The sequence below is a fragment of the Perognathus longimembris genome, chromosome 2, assembly GCF_023159225.1.
Source record: "Perognathus longimembris pacificus isolate PPM17 chromosome 2, ASM2315922v1, whole genome shotgun sequence".
In the NCBI taxonomy this organism is placed as follows: domain Eukaryota; kingdom Metazoa; phylum Chordata; class Mammalia; order Rodentia; family Heteromyidae; genus Perognathus; species Perognathus longimembris.
Window position 1 is genome coordinate 140,511,961 of NC_063162.1, and position 16,690 is coordinate 140,528,650.

The 16,690-nt window shown below is 42.4% G+C and overlaps 1 protein-coding gene and 1 long non-coding RNA gene across 3 annotated transcripts in view; both read left to right on the plus strand.

Annotated features, from left to right (window-relative positions):
* The window catches only part of Nup205 (nucleoporin 205), a 71,543-nt gene extending 70,687 nt beyond the window's left edge, over nucleotides 1–856 (plus strand). For both annotated transcript variants that reach the window (XM_048340280.1, XM_048340281.1), the window contains exon 43: nucleotides 527–856. In XM_048340280.1, coding sequence (XP_048196237.1) covers nucleotides 527–679 — 153 coding nt within the window. In that variant the 3' untranslated portion in view covers nucleotides 680–856. The remainder of the gene's footprint in view (nucleotides 1–526) is intronic.
* Nucleotides 857–3,576: 2,720 nt separating this feature from the next.
* On the plus strand, nucleotides 3,577–15,628 carry LOC125347180. Its single transcript, XR_007210124.1, has 3 exons — nucleotides 3,577–3,645; nucleotides 13,750–13,803; nucleotides 15,010–15,628. It is a non-coding gene; the product is annotated as an uncharacterized LOC125347180 (long non-coding RNA).
* The last annotated feature ends 1,062 nt before the right edge of the window (nucleotides 15,629–16,690 follow it).

Consider the following 16,690-nt stretch of genomic DNA (forward strand, 5'->3'; position numbering starts at 1 on the left):
AAAAACAGGGTCTGGGCTGGGTTCTGGGTCTGTAGCAAAGCACATGATAGATAGCATGCACAAGGCCCGAGGCTCCATTCCCAACACTGAAAAAGGAGACAGACAAACAGACAGTAAGTGGGTTTTTAAAAATTATAAAATAAAGTCCAAAGTAATAGCTTTTTTCTAACTTATCACTTCTTTCTTTCACCAATAAAGCCTAACAGCCCTTTGTGTGGCTCTTTAGGAAATTTTTTTGGTATATCAATGTATCATAGTCAACAGTACTTGCTATTTAAAACAGATTTTAAAATTTACATGTTTATACAATCAAGAAACAAAAAATACCTCACTAGAATCATTCCAAATAATTGAGAAAATGTGAATGTTTGTTTTTTTTGTGTGTTAAAAAAATCCCAAATATTTTACATTGGAAAGACCACATTACAAAACAGCAAAGGTGTTTTAAGTCAGTGACCTAGAATTAAAAAAAAAATACTCGAGCCAGCAGTTTTCATCATCTGATGTTAATCTGTATTACTTATAGCTTCAGTCTGATGCCATGAATGCTTTTGGAGAATCACTACAGAAGAAGCTTCTGGACATTGAAGGACTGTATTCAAAAGTTCGGTCTCGCCATAGTTTCATCCAGGCTCTTGTGAGACGGATCCGTGGGCTGCTGCGGGCATCGAGGAGCTGAGGCTCGCCGACACGCGGCGGGAGAGGGACCGAGGACACTGCCTCCTTTTTATAGATTACTTTCTTTCTAAATTATGACCAAAATATTTTGCTATTTCTTTCTTTATATATAAACATCTTTTCTGTACATTTTTTGGTCTGATTTCATCGTCACAAATGAAAAATAAATACTTTAAAAAACAAAGCCAGTATCTGGTTGGTCTCTATCCAGGAAGCAATCAGCAGTTCTTGCTGTGGCTCTGTGTGGTGCTTTTCCCCTGAATGTGAAAGTCAGTGCACAGTCTGGAAATTCTCTTTCCCGACTTGGGACATCTATCACACTGTGGGATGGAGTGGGGAAGAAACCATGGCAGTGTTAGTGTTGAGTAGTATGCTCAGAACTGTAAATACAGTTTTATAGAAAAGTCTTAAGAGGCCAAAGAAAACCTCCCCAGCGTTTGCCATTCAGGCACCCGTGGCTCATGCCCGTAGTCCTAACAGCTCAGGAGCCTGTCGTCCTGAGGATTGCCGTTTAAAGCCAGGCCAGGCACAAAAAGTCCTGAAGTGTCTATCCCCAAAACAACTAACAAAAAGCAGCAGAGCTGGGAGGCACCAGTCCTGAGTAAGCAAGCTGGGTGGGTTCAAAACCTAGTATTAGCACGCGCGCACACACACACAAAGTAATAGCTTTGGCTTAAAAAATTTTTTTTCCTGCATGTCAAATGATAATCTAATTTGCATGCTTCTTTGAAATGATTGTGAAATTTCTCAATTCATCTGCCTCTTTCTCAGTTAAGATGACTGCCAGTAGGGCAAAAAGATTATATAATGGCTGCAGTTGTAGATCAGTGGTAGAAGCTTGTTCAGCAGGTGTGAGATGCTGGGTTCGATTCCCAACACTGCAAAACCAATTATAGAATAGCAGCTCTATTTCCTATCCAATTATATTTATATTCAAGTGACTATCATTTGAACGTTTATTTCCCTTTCCCAGCCAGCAGTTACTTTGATAGGCTAAAGACTGTAAGAGAGGAAAGACTTAGACTGCTAATAGTGAGTCAGTTCTCATATAGAAGCAGATTAATAATTTATCCCATAGTATAATGTTGCCATTTGTTTTTTTAATCTTATAAAAGTTTCAAGGTTTTTAAACCTCCTTTAAAAAAAGAAAAGATGGGCCATTGTTACATGTTGATGTCCTACCAGTTAAAAGCATTAGTCCTTAGCTGGAAAGCATTCTCTTAAGTAGAAATCTTGGAGATGAGTGGTCTAAGAGCTTGAATTCAGTTTCTAGGTGCTGTCCCTGAATACCTTTATTTTGTGGTTCAAGGCTAGCACACCACTTGAGCCACAACTCCACTTCCTGCTTTTGGTATTGTATTGGAAATAAGAGTCTTAAATGTTCCTGCTCCAGCTAGCTTCAAACCAAGATCCTCAGATCTCAGCTTCTTGAGTATTGAGGATTATAGGCATGAGCCACTGGCTCTAGCAATATTAAGGTTTTAATTTTTGACTTTGCTATGTAGATGTTTTCTCCCATCCTGTTGGGTTATCTTTTCAATTTAAAAAATAGCATTGATGTTTTCTATTTTTAATGTGTCAGAGCTATCAGTCTTTTCCTTGGTAGTGTTTATTCTGTATTCTAATATTTTTTCTACAGTCTGAGACGATAGACTTACTAATAGGGGTGTATTTCAGTGTTCCCACAAGTTTACAGTGTCTTCTAATCAATCATTTGTTTCCCCATTCTCTATTCTTTTTCTCTCTCCCCTTTCCCTTCTGCTCTTGTTCTTTTTTTTGTTTTGTTTTGAATTTTTATTAAGTAGTTGTACAAGGGGGTTACAGTTCATTCCATAAGTCAGGTTATGAGTACACTCAATCTTGATGTGTCACCCCTTCCATTGTTCCCCCCCCCATTTTCCACCTCCACTCCTACTCTCATGTGTTTCACTTTTTACAGAATGTACATTGAATATACTCAGTGCATTTGCTCATTCTTCTCAGGTGCGCCTCCCCATTTTCAGGTTTTTCCTTTTTATTTATTTGCAGGGAGTAGAAATGTAATAAAGCAGGTGTAAAAAAGCAGAAACGGAGAGAACGTTTTGTATCCCCACGGTTGTCCGTTGTATCTTCATAACGTGTTGAGCTAATGTGATTGGGTTTTCTACTGTTTGAAACCGGTACAGGGTGAATCTTTTTAAAATTTTTATTGTGAAGGTCATGTACAGAGGGGTTAGTTAGTAAGGTAGTGAGTACACTTCTTGTTGAACAGTGTCGCCCTTCCCTCCTTTACTCCCACCGCCTCTCTTCCCCCCACCCCCCCTCTTTCCAGGATGAATTCTTATGACAGCACAGCGAGGAGGAGTGTCCCCATCCGCCCTTCACCGTGACCTCATTTGCTCCCCAGAACCGTCCGACCACGTGGCGGGGTGCGAGCTCCGCGTATCCAGGTGGAAGTCAGACTTGCAGGATGTTGGGTGTCCTTCTGTACCACGGGGTGCAGGGCAATCACGACTGGCACCCGGCGGCGCCAGCCTGCAGGGCCTTCCTCGCCAAGTGCCAGCCTCCACCGCGGCCCGGGGACTGGAAACACCCGATTCCAGCCTTGTCTGGGGCTAGGGTAGACAAGGCAAAAGGGGACCCGTGCCTCCTTGTCTTCCACGCTAGAGGGCTCCGAGCGTGGCTGTGCGTCAGAATGGCTGGCGTCCTTGAAATAACACGGACCCCTGGGCCGTCGGCGCACCTGGGCGCCACAGACCTGCTGGCTTTGGACCTGGTCTTGGGTTTCGCGGCGAGCCTCGGGCGCTCCACCAGGGGACGCCGGCGCGACAAGACGCAGCCGGGAGCCGGAAGACGGGCAGGGCGGGGCGGGGCGTAACCCGGAAGTGGGCGGCGGGTCCCGCCCTCGCCGGGGGAGGGCGGCCGCGACCGGCGGAGAAGCTGCTTCGTTCTCTGGTCCTCCCCGCCGACATCATGCTGCAGTTCCTGGTGAGTGGAGCTGCGGGGAGGGGAGGGCCTGGGAAGGGACCTGCGGCCGGAGGGCGCCTCGGGAAACTCGGGGCGGCGCAGCGCGGGCCGCGGGGGGGGGGGGGGAGCGGGGGCCAGGCCGGGGTCCCTCGCGTGTTCCCTGCCTCCCGCGCCTCTCGAGGCGGGCGCTTCCCGCGCTTCCAGTCCCCTGCCACTCACACCCCGAAAACTTGGCGGTGTCGTTGCCAACAGGAGTTTCAAAGCTGCTTTTTGCATGCTTATTTGTAGTGACCCGGTGTAGGTCCGGTGCCTTTTGTGCCCGTCCCCCTCCTGCTCTCGGACCCCATTCCTGATGGAGCGCCTTTCCAGCCCCGAGACACAGGCCCAGACCCCACCCCTGACTTAGCACCTTTCCAGGCCCCCCCACCCCCACCCCCGACTTAGCGCCTGGTGCTTGGCATTTTGGAGAAGTTAAAGGTCCATCAAGGAACGCTACGACATCGGAGAGGTGGAGGAAGCCTCGACAGATCTATAATTGTTTTCTGACTTTGAGGAGTGAGTCAGGCCCCAGTTTACAAGTAATTCGCCCCCCCCCCCCCGCCTCCAATCCGATTTTTTGTTGTGGGGAGGATAAAAGGGAGTGTTATGGGTAAACAGATTATGTCTCATGGCTTCTTACTTTCATTTAAAACCCGGCTTTCTCGGGGAAACTATGTAGGGTAAAGGTTCCTGGGGGATTTGCCAAACTTCCAAGTGAGAGTTTTTCTAGCAAGTACTGTGCAGTCAGAACTTTGTCTCCAGTGAGATGGATATTCTTTATCTTGCAGATGGTCAGTGGAGACCTGGTCCTCTGGGAATGAGATTGACTTTCCCAAGTGTCCCTTTGAATATTGGTGATTGGTTATTAAATCCATTTTTTCAGAAGAGATGGTCTTTGACTAAACTGGTTAACTAGGATAGGGTTACTTCTTGGCTTCTGGGAGATTCTCCACTGTTCCAAGTGTTAGCTTAGGAGTAATTACAGCCTTTTGCCGGACACCCAATTAAGACCTTAGGTGTAAGATGATACAGTTCTCTCTTGACATCTTTTCACTGATAAACCAAGAGGACATTAATTCATTTGCCCTTAACTTTTTTTTTTTTGCCAGTCCTGGGCCTTGGACTCAGGGCCTGAGCATTGTCCCTGGCTTCCTTTTTTTTTTTTTTGCTCAAGGCTACCACTCTGCCACTTGAGCCACAGCGCCACTTCTGGCCGTTTTCTACATATGTGGTGCTGGGGAATCGAACCCAGGACTTCATGTATACGAGGCAAGTACTCTTGCCACTAGGCCATATTCCCAGCCCTGCCCTTAACGTTTGCAGGCTAAGTTGACTTGATTTTGGGCTATTGCTGTGTATAAACATGAGTTTTGATAAGAGAATTCAGAATTCTCATTATTCAGTGGGGGTGGTGTTGAGGCCGTCCATTAAATTCATGTTCTGGAGTTAAGTGGACAGTGATGTTCCCTCCTTGCCTCCTCCCCGAGCTGTTTTGGAAAGAAGTTGATAGTTGTTCATGTTGATTATTAACTAGGACAAGTCTTTCTTCTTGCTTCACTTATTTCCTCTATAAAACACTGGCCATCATGTCCTAGTGCTTACTAGATCCAGACCCCAGAATTAAACGCTACGTAGATCACTCTCTGAAACTGTAGAAGTTTGGGCAGATTAAGTTTTCTATGTTTCAGTTTCCACTTTGAAACGGGAGCTCCACCTCATGGTTGTGCTGTGAGAACTAGAGAGGAATTAACACATTAAACACTTAAAAATATTGACACTTAATAAAGAACTAGGTATGGTTCATTTTGTCTTTTTTGCAAGACATCAGCTGAACTCTTGAGTTAGTTTCTTTACTGAAGCAGGGTGAGCTTCCTTCCGAGAGGTATGGTAGAGCCAGTCACAAGGTGAGCATGCGTCCTGTTGTCATACACTTGGGAAGCCTCCAGGATGTTTTCTTGTCTTTGTTCCCTGGAGCACTTGGGAAATTATAGCAATGGTTGTTGCTCCTATATTCCTCTCATTGTCCTTCCTTAGAGTAACTCAGCTGTCATCCCTGTTTTTCACAAGTGTTTCCTATTACAGTTGTAAGGAAACTTTAGAAAGGTACTGGAGTGATCTTGTGCCATCACCTGTGCTGCTGTTACTGGTGTCATTCACTTGTTGTTCTACATCTTGAAGCCAGCAGCAGTTGGTATTCAAGGCACTTCATCTTTAGTTGGATCCTGTATCTTCATACTTCCCAGCGTTCTTTCCTATTACAGCATGCCAGTTGTTTTTTTTTGTTGTTGTTGTTTTGTTTTTTGTTTTGGTCGGTCGTGAGGCTTGAACTCTGGGCCTAGACTCTGTCCCTGAGCTCTTCAGCTCAAGGCTAGTGCTCTACCACTTGAGCCACAGCTCCACTTCTGGTTTTCTGGTGGTCAATTGGAGATAAGAGTCTCATGGACTTTCCTGCCTGGGCTAGCTTTGAACTGAGATCCTCAGATCTCAGCCGACAGAGTAGCTAGGATTATAGGCTTGAGCCAACAGTGCCTAGCTCACAGTTGTTGTTGTTGTTATTATTATTATTGACCAGTCCTGGGGCTTGAACTCAGGGCCTGAGCACTATACCTGGCTTCTTTTTGCTCAAGGCTAGCACTTTGCCACTTGAGCCACAGCACCACTTCCAGCTTTTCCCATTTATGTGATGCTGAGGAATCGAACCCAGGGCTTCAAGCATGCTAGGCAAGCAGTCTACCATTAAGTCACATTCCCAGCCCTCACAGTTATTTTTTTTATGGGAAACTTGCTCACGGTAACCCCATGCTTGGTGACGCCCCAGGCACTGTCCTCTCAAGGCTGAGGGGATCATATCTGGACTTGCCAGTTGGGGAACTGCTTTCTAATCTCTCTCTTTTTTTTTTAACTGGCTGTGCTTCTATGCTCTTGGTTAGTGTGTTGCTCAAGACTAGTTGCCTCCGCTCTTATCTTCACACTCTCCCTTGGGGAATGTGCTCCTTGTCATACAATCACCTTTTACCTGGTTGCTGACAGCTCCCTGAACTACTTTGAGTCCTTTTCTCAGGGTTCTGAGTTCCCTGGTATTTTTGGTATCAATCTCTTTGTCTTCTTGGTCTCATACTTGACATATCTGGATCGATTATTCCCTTCCTCTCATCCCTACTCCATACCTAATTTATTTCTTATTATGCACTGACTCTCCCAAATTTGGAATGTTGACATAATCTTTATTTTTTCCCTCAGTTTTTATATAATTTACCTGCCATGTACTTGGCACATATATTTACCTGCTCTGTATGTAAGATGGACAAGTTCTTTAATTACTCTGTCCACAGTTTTCTTAGCATAAAACTGGGCAGAAATAGGTTTATACTTTATAAGGTTGAGGAGAAGCCAAACTAATGGAAAAACAGGAGGTGACTTTGTGTGCAATGAGGACCTAGTAAATGTTCTTTGAAGTTTTCATTGCTTACCATGCCAGCTTTGCATAGCAAGCAGTTCTTGCTTCACTCTCAGACCATTTCCACTCACTAGCTGTTGTAGAATTTTGATTTTGAATTGGATTATTTTAGATCCTTTAGTCAAACTGATAGGTTTATGCTTAGGTCTCTACTAGTAAGGGCCTTCATTTACAGGCTGATAAATCAGTACTTTATGACTGATTTCATTTACTGTCAGCCCTCCATACCTGAAGATCCAAGCTACCTTGGTCAAAAGTATTTGGGCCTAGCTACTTAGGAGGCTGAGATAGTATTTGGGGAAAAATAATTGCATCTGTATTGAACATGTACAGAGTTTTTTTTCCCCCTTGTCATTCCTAATCAATACTAGGTATTCTACCTAATCTGGAGAGGATTGAGAGGATATGAAAGGACGTGCCTCAGTTCCTACGGCATTCTATAGAGGGGAATTGAGCAGCTGCAGATGTTGGTCTCTGGAGAGATCTTGGCACCGTCCCTTATGGATACTGAGGGCTGGTCATATTTAATTCTGATTTATCCTTTTTCATCTCATCACTACCCTCGGTCATAACACACTTGGATACTTGCATCAACTGCTTTGAGAATAAAACCAGTTCTACTCAGTATAGCCTTTTCTAGTGTTTTCCATGAATATCCCTATTTCATACTGACACAGTGAAAGAACCACGTGTTTTCTTCTTTTCTTTTTGCATTTATTCTGTATGCAAGATTATTGAATGTAAATTTAACTTAACTCTTAAAAATGTGCTTCTCTGGACAGAAGCAGTAGTTATATCATTGGCAGATTTCATTTTAATGTGCAAAATGTGGGTTTGATTATTAAAGAAGTTGTGGACGCATTGAGAATGTATTTTCCACCTCAATTTAAAAAAAATAAGCCTCAAAAACTGGTGAATTTTTTCATGCTTCTTTGGAATATAGAGGTTGTCTGAATGCTTTCTAGCTAAGTCTGAAATTGAGAAATAAAGTAATACAATATATTATTATATTGTATTATTATTGTTAGATAATGTATATGTTTTTAAATTTCTTTGAATAGAATTTTTTTTTTGGAATAGATTTTCTCACCTTGGACCCTAAGTCATTTTGGGGTATTCTACTGAATGGTAGCTATAGCTATATTTGCTAAATACATTGGGGTTATTTTTAGATTTCATATACCCTTGCCAGGGACTTGGGTTTGGGTGTGTTATTTTTGAAAATATAATTTGGTGAGTCATAGCTCAGACTTGTCAGATGCTTTGGGTTATTGTCAGCTACTCTGGGCTTTGCCAGGAACCATCGCCAGAGAAAGTGTAGCTATGTTTGCTGATCTATAGACACAACAGCATTTTGAATGGGGGAGGACTGGAACAAATGTTAAGAGTGAGTTTTTAGAGTTGGCATTTGTTCATGCATTAAAAAAAGTAAATTGATAATATTATTTGTAGCACTCATGCACAGAATCAATGTATATTTGACTGGTCTCTTTTTCTGTTTGGGAGCTGTGAAGTTATTTTTGATTTCCCCAGTTTCATCCCAGGTAATAGACTGAATTTTTACCAAATTTCAATTATTTCTGTGGCTTTGAAATAAATTTACTCATTTGAAATATTTTTAATGTACTTACAGATTGTACAACTATCACCGCTATCTCATTGTATATTGAACATCTCATCACCTCAACCAGAAACCTTATACATCTTAGCATTCAGTTCTCCTTTCCTTCTCCTCCAACCCCAGATATTTACTCATTTTTGTGTCTGTTGTCTATTCTGCATATTTCCTTTCAGTAGTCTTTTCTGATTGTCCTTGATAGTGTTGTCAGGGTTCATCTCTATGTTAGCTTGAGTCAGCGATTCATTCTTTTTTAGATAATACTGCACTGCATGGACATAATATCTTATTCTAATACTGGAGGGGTGTTGAAATTGTTTCCACCTTTTGGCTGTTAAAAGTAATCTTGCAGGCTGGGAATGTGGCTTAGTGGTAGAGTGCTTGCCTAGCATGCATGAAGCCCTGGGTTTGATTCCTCAGCACCATATATAGGAAAAAGCCAAAAGTGGCTCTGTGGCTCAAGAGTAGAGTGGTAGCCTTGTGCAAAAAGAAGCCAGGGACAGTGCTCAGACTCTGAGTTCAAGCCCAGAAATGGCAAGAAAAAAAAGAGTAATCATGCTAGGAATATTTCTGTACAAGCTTTTGTGTGGGTATGTGTTTCACTTTTCTTGGACCTGTACCCTCAGGTGTAATTGTTCATAAGGTAACTGTGTATTTAGCTTTTTGAGGAACTGCTAGACTTTTTCCTAGTGACTGTTCTATTTCACATTCTCATTGGCAAAGTATAAAACTTTATTCCAGTTTCTGCATATGCTTATCAATATTTGTTCTTTTAAAAAAAATTTTTTTTTTTTTTTTTTTTGCCAGCCCTGGGCCTTGGACTCAGGGCCTGAGCACTGTCCCTGGCTTCTTCTCGCTCAAGGCTAGCACTCTGCCGCTTGAGCCACAGCACCGCTTCTGACGGTTTTCTGTATATGTGGTGCTGGGGAATCGAACCTAGGGCCTCGTGTATCTGAGGCAGGCACTCTTGCCACTAGGCCATATCCCCAGCCCTTAAAAAAATATTTTAAAGTTGTCAAAGTGAGTGGCATGGTGCCTTATTTTGGATTTAATTTGTATTTCTTCAGGGACTAATGATATCAAACATCTTTTCATGTGCTTGTTGACCATTTGTGTCTCAGAACATATACCAAGCAATACTTCTAAAACAGGGCTTTCATCATCTTTCTGCTAGTAAGCAGTGGCTCCCTATCATTACTACGTGGGAATCAAACTCCTGGGCTTCCTAGCAGCCAGCCTTGCCCGTTCTCCAGGTAATCAGGCCTGTTTCCTCTATTTCACCACCATCATGTCTTCATTGCTATCTTGCCTTCATCTCTGTTTTTAGTTCCAAGTTTTTTTTTTTTTTTTCTTGGATGTGGGGTTTGAACTGGGCCTAGGCACTGTCCCTGAGTTCTTTTTGTGCAATGCTAGTAGCACCCTACTACTTTGAGCCACAGCTCCACTTCAGTTTTCTGGTGGTTAATGGAGACAAGAGTCTCATGGACTGGCTAGCTTTGAACTGTGATCCTCAGATCTCAGCCTCCTGAATAGCTGGGATTACAAGCGCGAACCACTAGTGACCATTTTAGTTCCCAGTTCTTCCGTGACTAAAATTTTAACAGTTCCTCAGAATATTTAGAGCTTTTAGTAACAATGTGATACATCCATCACTTTAAGGTATAACTCCTTAAGAGTATTACCTCTGTGGGCTGGGCCTGGGTTCTATTCCTCAGTACCACATAAGCAGAAAAAGCCAGAAGTGCTACTATGGCTCAGGTGCTAGCCCAAAGAGCACAAAGGGGCGCAGGGACAGTGCTCAGCCCTGAGCACAAGCCCCAGGACTGGCCAAAAAACCAAAACAAGCAAAACCCCTCAGAATTACCTCCCTGTCGCTTAATTCATGACCTGGCTGTGGAGTGTCCATACCATTCAAGGTCTTGTGCTAGTGCTGACGTCTGCTGATATATGAACTCCTAAGTACTACTTTTAACCCTTTGGAGGACTGACTCTGAAGCTAATTTTATTAAGAGTCTATAAAATTTGGAAACTAGATGTATTTCGAAAATCAGATTCAATTCAGATTTTAGCAGGATAATCACATGCATACTTTGATACTTAATTGCAACCATATTTAGATAGCACTTGAAAATCAGTGCATGAAACGTTTTGCTCTTAAGGGTATCTTCTAGTGGGGTCTATGGCAGGTTCCAGTATTTAAACATTTTTATTTATGTGGAAAAAGGTTTACACTCAGGGTGACAAGACTATAAGAACTAGGTATGGCGGCACATTCCTGTATCCTAGCACTTTGGAGGCTGATGCAGGAAGATTTTAAGTTCAAGGTCAGCCTGGCCTATATAGAGATATTAAAGGGAATAAACACATGCACACACACACACACACACACACACACACACACACACACAGAGTCATATCATTTCAAGTCAGGTGTGATTTTGCCAAGTGAGTTACGATGAAACATAGTTTGGATAGGGTTTTGGTTTCAGAATTGTGGGGAGTGGACCTATACTTGCAGAGAATGCCTTTGTTCTGTTGTTGACTGCTGTAGTCCAGTCCAGCTTCCCTTCTGGGCTTGTTAGCTTCAGCCTCTTTTCACCAGTTGTCATATCCACAGCTTTCCTCATGTTGCTCCTCTATCCTCAAGACGGTAGTGTTTTACTTCATTGCTTCCAGTGTGTTTGTGAGAAGCCTATACTTTTCCAAGTCCTAAAGTGTGATTGCCGAGGAGTTGTGGTGTAAGCATGTTCAGTGCCAAGTGGAGAAGGCAGCTCACTCCTTTCTGACTTTTCTGGGGAAGTGGGGGAGCTGGAGGTGGCATCCAGCTTACAGGGGTCTGGAAGAAGCGAATCCACCCCACCTGCGGAGAGGTTTTAGATTTATGCAAGAAAGACCTTCCCTAATCTGGCTGTGGTCTTCACTTCTTTTTAATTTTTTAAAAAAATTATATATTTTATTGTGATTGTTCAGGTGATATACAGAGGGTTTACAGTTACATGAGTTAGGTACTGAATATATTTCTTTTTGAACCATGTCTCCTCTTCCCCTCCCTCTCTTCTAGGTTTTCCATCCTATCCCCACACTCAGATATAGAGTTCATTTCGTGCATGTGTCTAGTCATAGTCATAATGGAATGTTCTTTCTTAGATGACTCTTCTGGGTTGATTCTAAGTATCAGCCCCCAGTCACTCAAAGAAATGAGTTGGAAATAAGACTTAAGCCCAAATGTCATTTCTGTTTCATTTTATTTTATTTATTTATTTATTGCCAGTCCTGGGGCTTGGACTCAGGGCCTGAGCACTGTCCCTGGCTTCTTTTTGCTCAAGGCTAGCACTCTGCCACTTGAGCCACAGCACCTCCTCTGGCCTTTTCTATATATGTGGTGCTGAGGAATCGAACCCAGGGCTTCATGTATACGAGGCAAGCACTCTTGCCACTAGGCCATATTCCTAGCCCTGGTCCTCACTTCTTAAGAGCTATTGCTTCTCAGAGTTAGATGTCACTCTTCCCATATAAACCTGTCCAGTGGTCATGGATGATGGGGTGTGGAGTGCCACACTTGGTTTTTCAAGTTTAAGCTCTCTGTTGAGATTGAACAGAAGCCACATGGATCTAAAAATGATTTTAAAAAGTAGATGCTAATTTGAATTGTTAAATGAGAAATCAGGCTTTAGTTGGAGGCTCTTAATTACTAGGGAAAAACAGAATTGCTGTCTTTCAAACTCAAGGCTAAGGAGCTTTGGCCCTTTGATTGTATAGAGAGTTCTCTAAATTTTCACGAAGCAATGCCTTTTCAGGAAAAGTAGTTATCCAATGGTATCAACATTTATAGTGTTCTAAAAATTATGCCAGTCCCTTCTGTCATGAGTTGGAGCCATGATCTCCACAGACCTTAAGTATCCTGCCATTGGATTCTAGCCCTGGTGAGTCAGAGTTCCCTTTTCTTTTCTGTCCTTACATATATTTAGCTTGTGGATGTGCTCTTTGTTGGGAATGACCCTGGCTAGGTTGCGTTTCTGTCTGGGACCTAAAGTTGATCTTTTTTTTTTTTTGGCCAGTCCTGGGCCTTGGACTCAGGGCCTGAGCACTGTCCCTGGCTTCTTCCCGCTCAAGGCTAGCACTCTGCCACTTGAGCCACAGCGCCGCTTCTGGCCATTTTCTGTATATGTGGTGCTGGGGAATCGAACCTAGGGCCTCGTGTATCCGAGGCAGGCACTCTTGCCACTAGGCTATATCCCCAGCCCTAAAGTTGATCTTTTGAAATACAAAAAGATTTGAAGCATTAGAGTCCCTTCATTCTGTAAAAACATATTCACCTGTAAATACTGTGTGTGTGCATGTATGTGCACGTGTGCATGTGTATGTGAGCGTGTGTGTGTGTGTATGTACATATGTATGTGAGCGCGCGCTGTGCACCTGGGACTGGGTCTGGGTACTGTCTCTGAGTTCTTTTGCTCAAGGCTTCAACTCTACCACTTGAGCCACAACTCCACTTCCAGCTCTTTGGTGGTTAATTGGAGCTAATTCTCATGGACTGTGCTGCCTGAGCTGGCATTGATTCTGGAACCTTGATCCTCAGAATCTCAGCCTCCTGAGTAAGATTACAGATGTGTCACCAGTGCCAGATTCAACAGTCTAAATTGAATAATTTTTATTTGTATAATAATATCCATAATCCCCTTCCCCTTCAAAAAGAAAATGTAACAGCAACAAAATCAGAACTTTGACTTAGATTTCTAGAATTTATGAGGCTAAAAGGGGACAAGGAGATTTAAGGTAAATTTGTTCATCCCCACTATTTGATCTTTGTTATATGTTCTTTACTCTTTTGGGAAGGGTTTATCTGTGTCACTTCATAGGAGAAAAATGTGAATCCTGTACCTTATCTTAAACTGAACACCAGGGTGGGTTCTTTATCCATCTTGAACTCCTTAGGAAGGTATCTCCTGTGGGGTTTGGGACTGGCTCAGGACTTGATATGGAGATAACTCTTCCTGTTCTATTCTTTCAGCTTGGATTTACTTTGGGCAACGTGGTTGGGATGTATCTGGCTCAGAACTATGATGTAAGTGGTCATATTCACATTTTCTTTCATTCTGTAACTGTTTCTTTTTTGCAGTACTGTGACTTTTCTTTGAAATATGTTGTGCCTTCCAGCATAAATGACGTTCACAAGTCTGAGGGAAAAGTCCAAATTTTGTAGAAAACTTTTCAGTCTGAAAAAAATACTTACAGAAGCATGTTTCCCTCATGTCACCACCAGAGGGCAAAATCCCACCAGTTTAGGTGGTCTCGTTAGCTGAGAGTTACATTAAGTTGGTTCTCTGGAAAGCCACATAACAAGTGAGAATTTAAAGAGTAATTAGATAATCTTTTACCGCCCCCTCCCAACCCAGCCAGTAGAGGAAATGAGAATTTTGGACATAGATCTCTATGCTATAGACACTGAAGGAAATTTTTGAAGTGGGAAGTCCTGTTAACCTTAGATGAGGTAGTTAAAATTGGTGGTGTAATTACCCCTAAATGAGGATCTAAGAAGGTATTTTACAAAGGCAAGCAAGGGAAACATAGTAATGGTTTATAGTAGAACTTACCTCTATCAGCCTCCACTTGATTCTGGTGTTCTAGGCAGGGACATTTATAATTTATGTATAACTTTTACTTGGCCCCAGATTTGAGGGGTTAAGTGTAGGTATCTCAGGGTAGAAGTCAGAGTTGGCTCTCAGAGAAGGAACATAAACATTTGCTTCTCCTTTGTCTCTGTCTGTCTTCCTGTATTCACATGTATTAGAAACAAATGACCATCTAGTAGATTGCAGATCATTGAGCTGTAATCCCTTTTCTGTTGTTTTATTATTCACCTCACCATGTCCTTTCTCCTCCAGCCCCCTACCCATGATATATTTTATGAGGCTAAGAAATAGCACTATTGGGCAGGTCTCCTTCAGAGGAAAAGAAGAACTTAGGAAACTGTAAAATATTGATTAAGGGCTGGGAATATGGCCTAGTGGCAAGAGTGCTTTCCTCGTATACATGAAGCCCTGGGTTTGATTCCTCGTACCACATATATAGAAAAGACCAGAAGTGGTGCTGTGGCTCAAGCGGTAGAGTGCTAGTCTTGAGCAAAAAGAAGCCAGGGACAGTGCTCAGGCCCTGAGTCCAAAGCCCGAGGACTGAAAAAAAAAAAAAATATATATATATATATATATATATATATATATATATTGATTAGGTGGATGCAGCATTATAATAATCCTTTTTCTTTTCAAAGATACCAAACCTGGCTAAAAAAATTGAAGAGATCAAAAAGGACTTGGAAGCGAAGAAGAAGCCCCCCAGTTCCTGAGGCCGTCTCCAGCACTGTATTCTGGACACATCGATTTTGCCCTGCCACCCTGGGGAGCTCCTTTACCTCCTGACCCAAAGCTTCTGTTCTTATCTGTCTCAGCCATTTCTTACTCGCTAGACCCTGGGTGTTGCCTCAGAGCAGAAATAGGGCCACAAATTCAGAACTCCTTTCTGCTTCCAACAGCCTTGCCTCCCCCTATCTTTCTCTCGTGTACTTGGGAGGCTCTAAGACTGGAATTATGGTGCTAGATTAGCAAACAAGACCTTTAATTCATAGTTTCTTTGGAATTTCTACTCTTTTGTCAAAAGAAAAATTGATGAGTTTTGTATAGCTGATCGGATATAAGTAATGCTGATTTCATAGTTAGCAATTACAATGGGTGCTTGTTAAACACTTGTTACTAAATTTTGTTGCCTCAGAGTAATTAAAATGAATGTGTAGAAGCCAGTTTCTGGTGAAGTATCCATTTATTTTATACTGCTGTCAGCTCCGTAGTTGATAATTAAATCAATAAATCAGTTTGTTATTTGCTGGGAAGTTATGAGAGTCCTGTCAGAATTGGGAATTTTTAAAAATGCAAAACAGTTCTCTTTGTCTCAGTAGAGTTCACAATTTATTTAGTGCATGCATTTCTTTCATGATATGTTTGTTCTGATACATTTTTTTTCCTTCAGAAATATTTTTCTTGAGACTGAAGATGCATTTGATGTTATGTGATGGATAAACGAGAAGTTGTTGATAAAGGAAATGTTACAGCTTTTCACATTAAAAATGTACTTGCATTACAACTCCATAGTGATTCTCCTAAGGAAACTGTGGTCCAAGTTTACACTAAAATCAGTAATGGCATAGTTGATGCTTTATTTGTTTCAACAATCAGAAATAACTTTTTGATAAGGGTGGGAGATGAAGTCTTACTGTTTCTCAGGTTGGTCTTGAACTCTGGCTCAAAACTGTCTTAGGCAGTCATTGTTACTAATGCCCTTTGTATCTTTGAGAAGTAGTCTGCTTAAACATATGGTGCATGTTTCTGTCTCCCTCACTCATACAAATAGTAACAAATACATATAGAGGTCCAGTCTTTTCTCTATTCTTTGCCGGTGTTGGGGCTTGAAATCTGGGCCTGGGTGCTGTCCCTGAGCCTCTGTGCTCAAGGCTAGTGCTTTACCACTTGAGCCACAGCATCACTTCCATCTTTTTCTGTGTAGTTTATTGGAACTAAGAGTCTCACAGATTTTTCTGCCAGGGCTGGCTTGGAATCTTTTTTTTTTTTTTTTTTTTTGGCCAGTCCTGGGCCTTGGACTCAGGGCCTGAGCACTGTCCCTGGCTTCTTTTTGCTCAAGGCTAGCACTCTGCCACTTGAGCCACAGCGCCGCTTCTGGCCGTTTTCTGTATATGTGGTGCTGGGGAATCGAACCTAGGGCCTCGTGTATCCGAGGCAGGCACTCTTGCCACTAGGCTATATCCCCAGCCCCTGGCTTGGAATCTTGATCCTCAGATTTCCGCCTTCTGAAGAGCTAAAATTACAGATATGCGCCACTGGCGCCCAACTATCTTTTTATTTTTTTCAGTTTCTAATGGAGATCATTCCATATCATTCCAT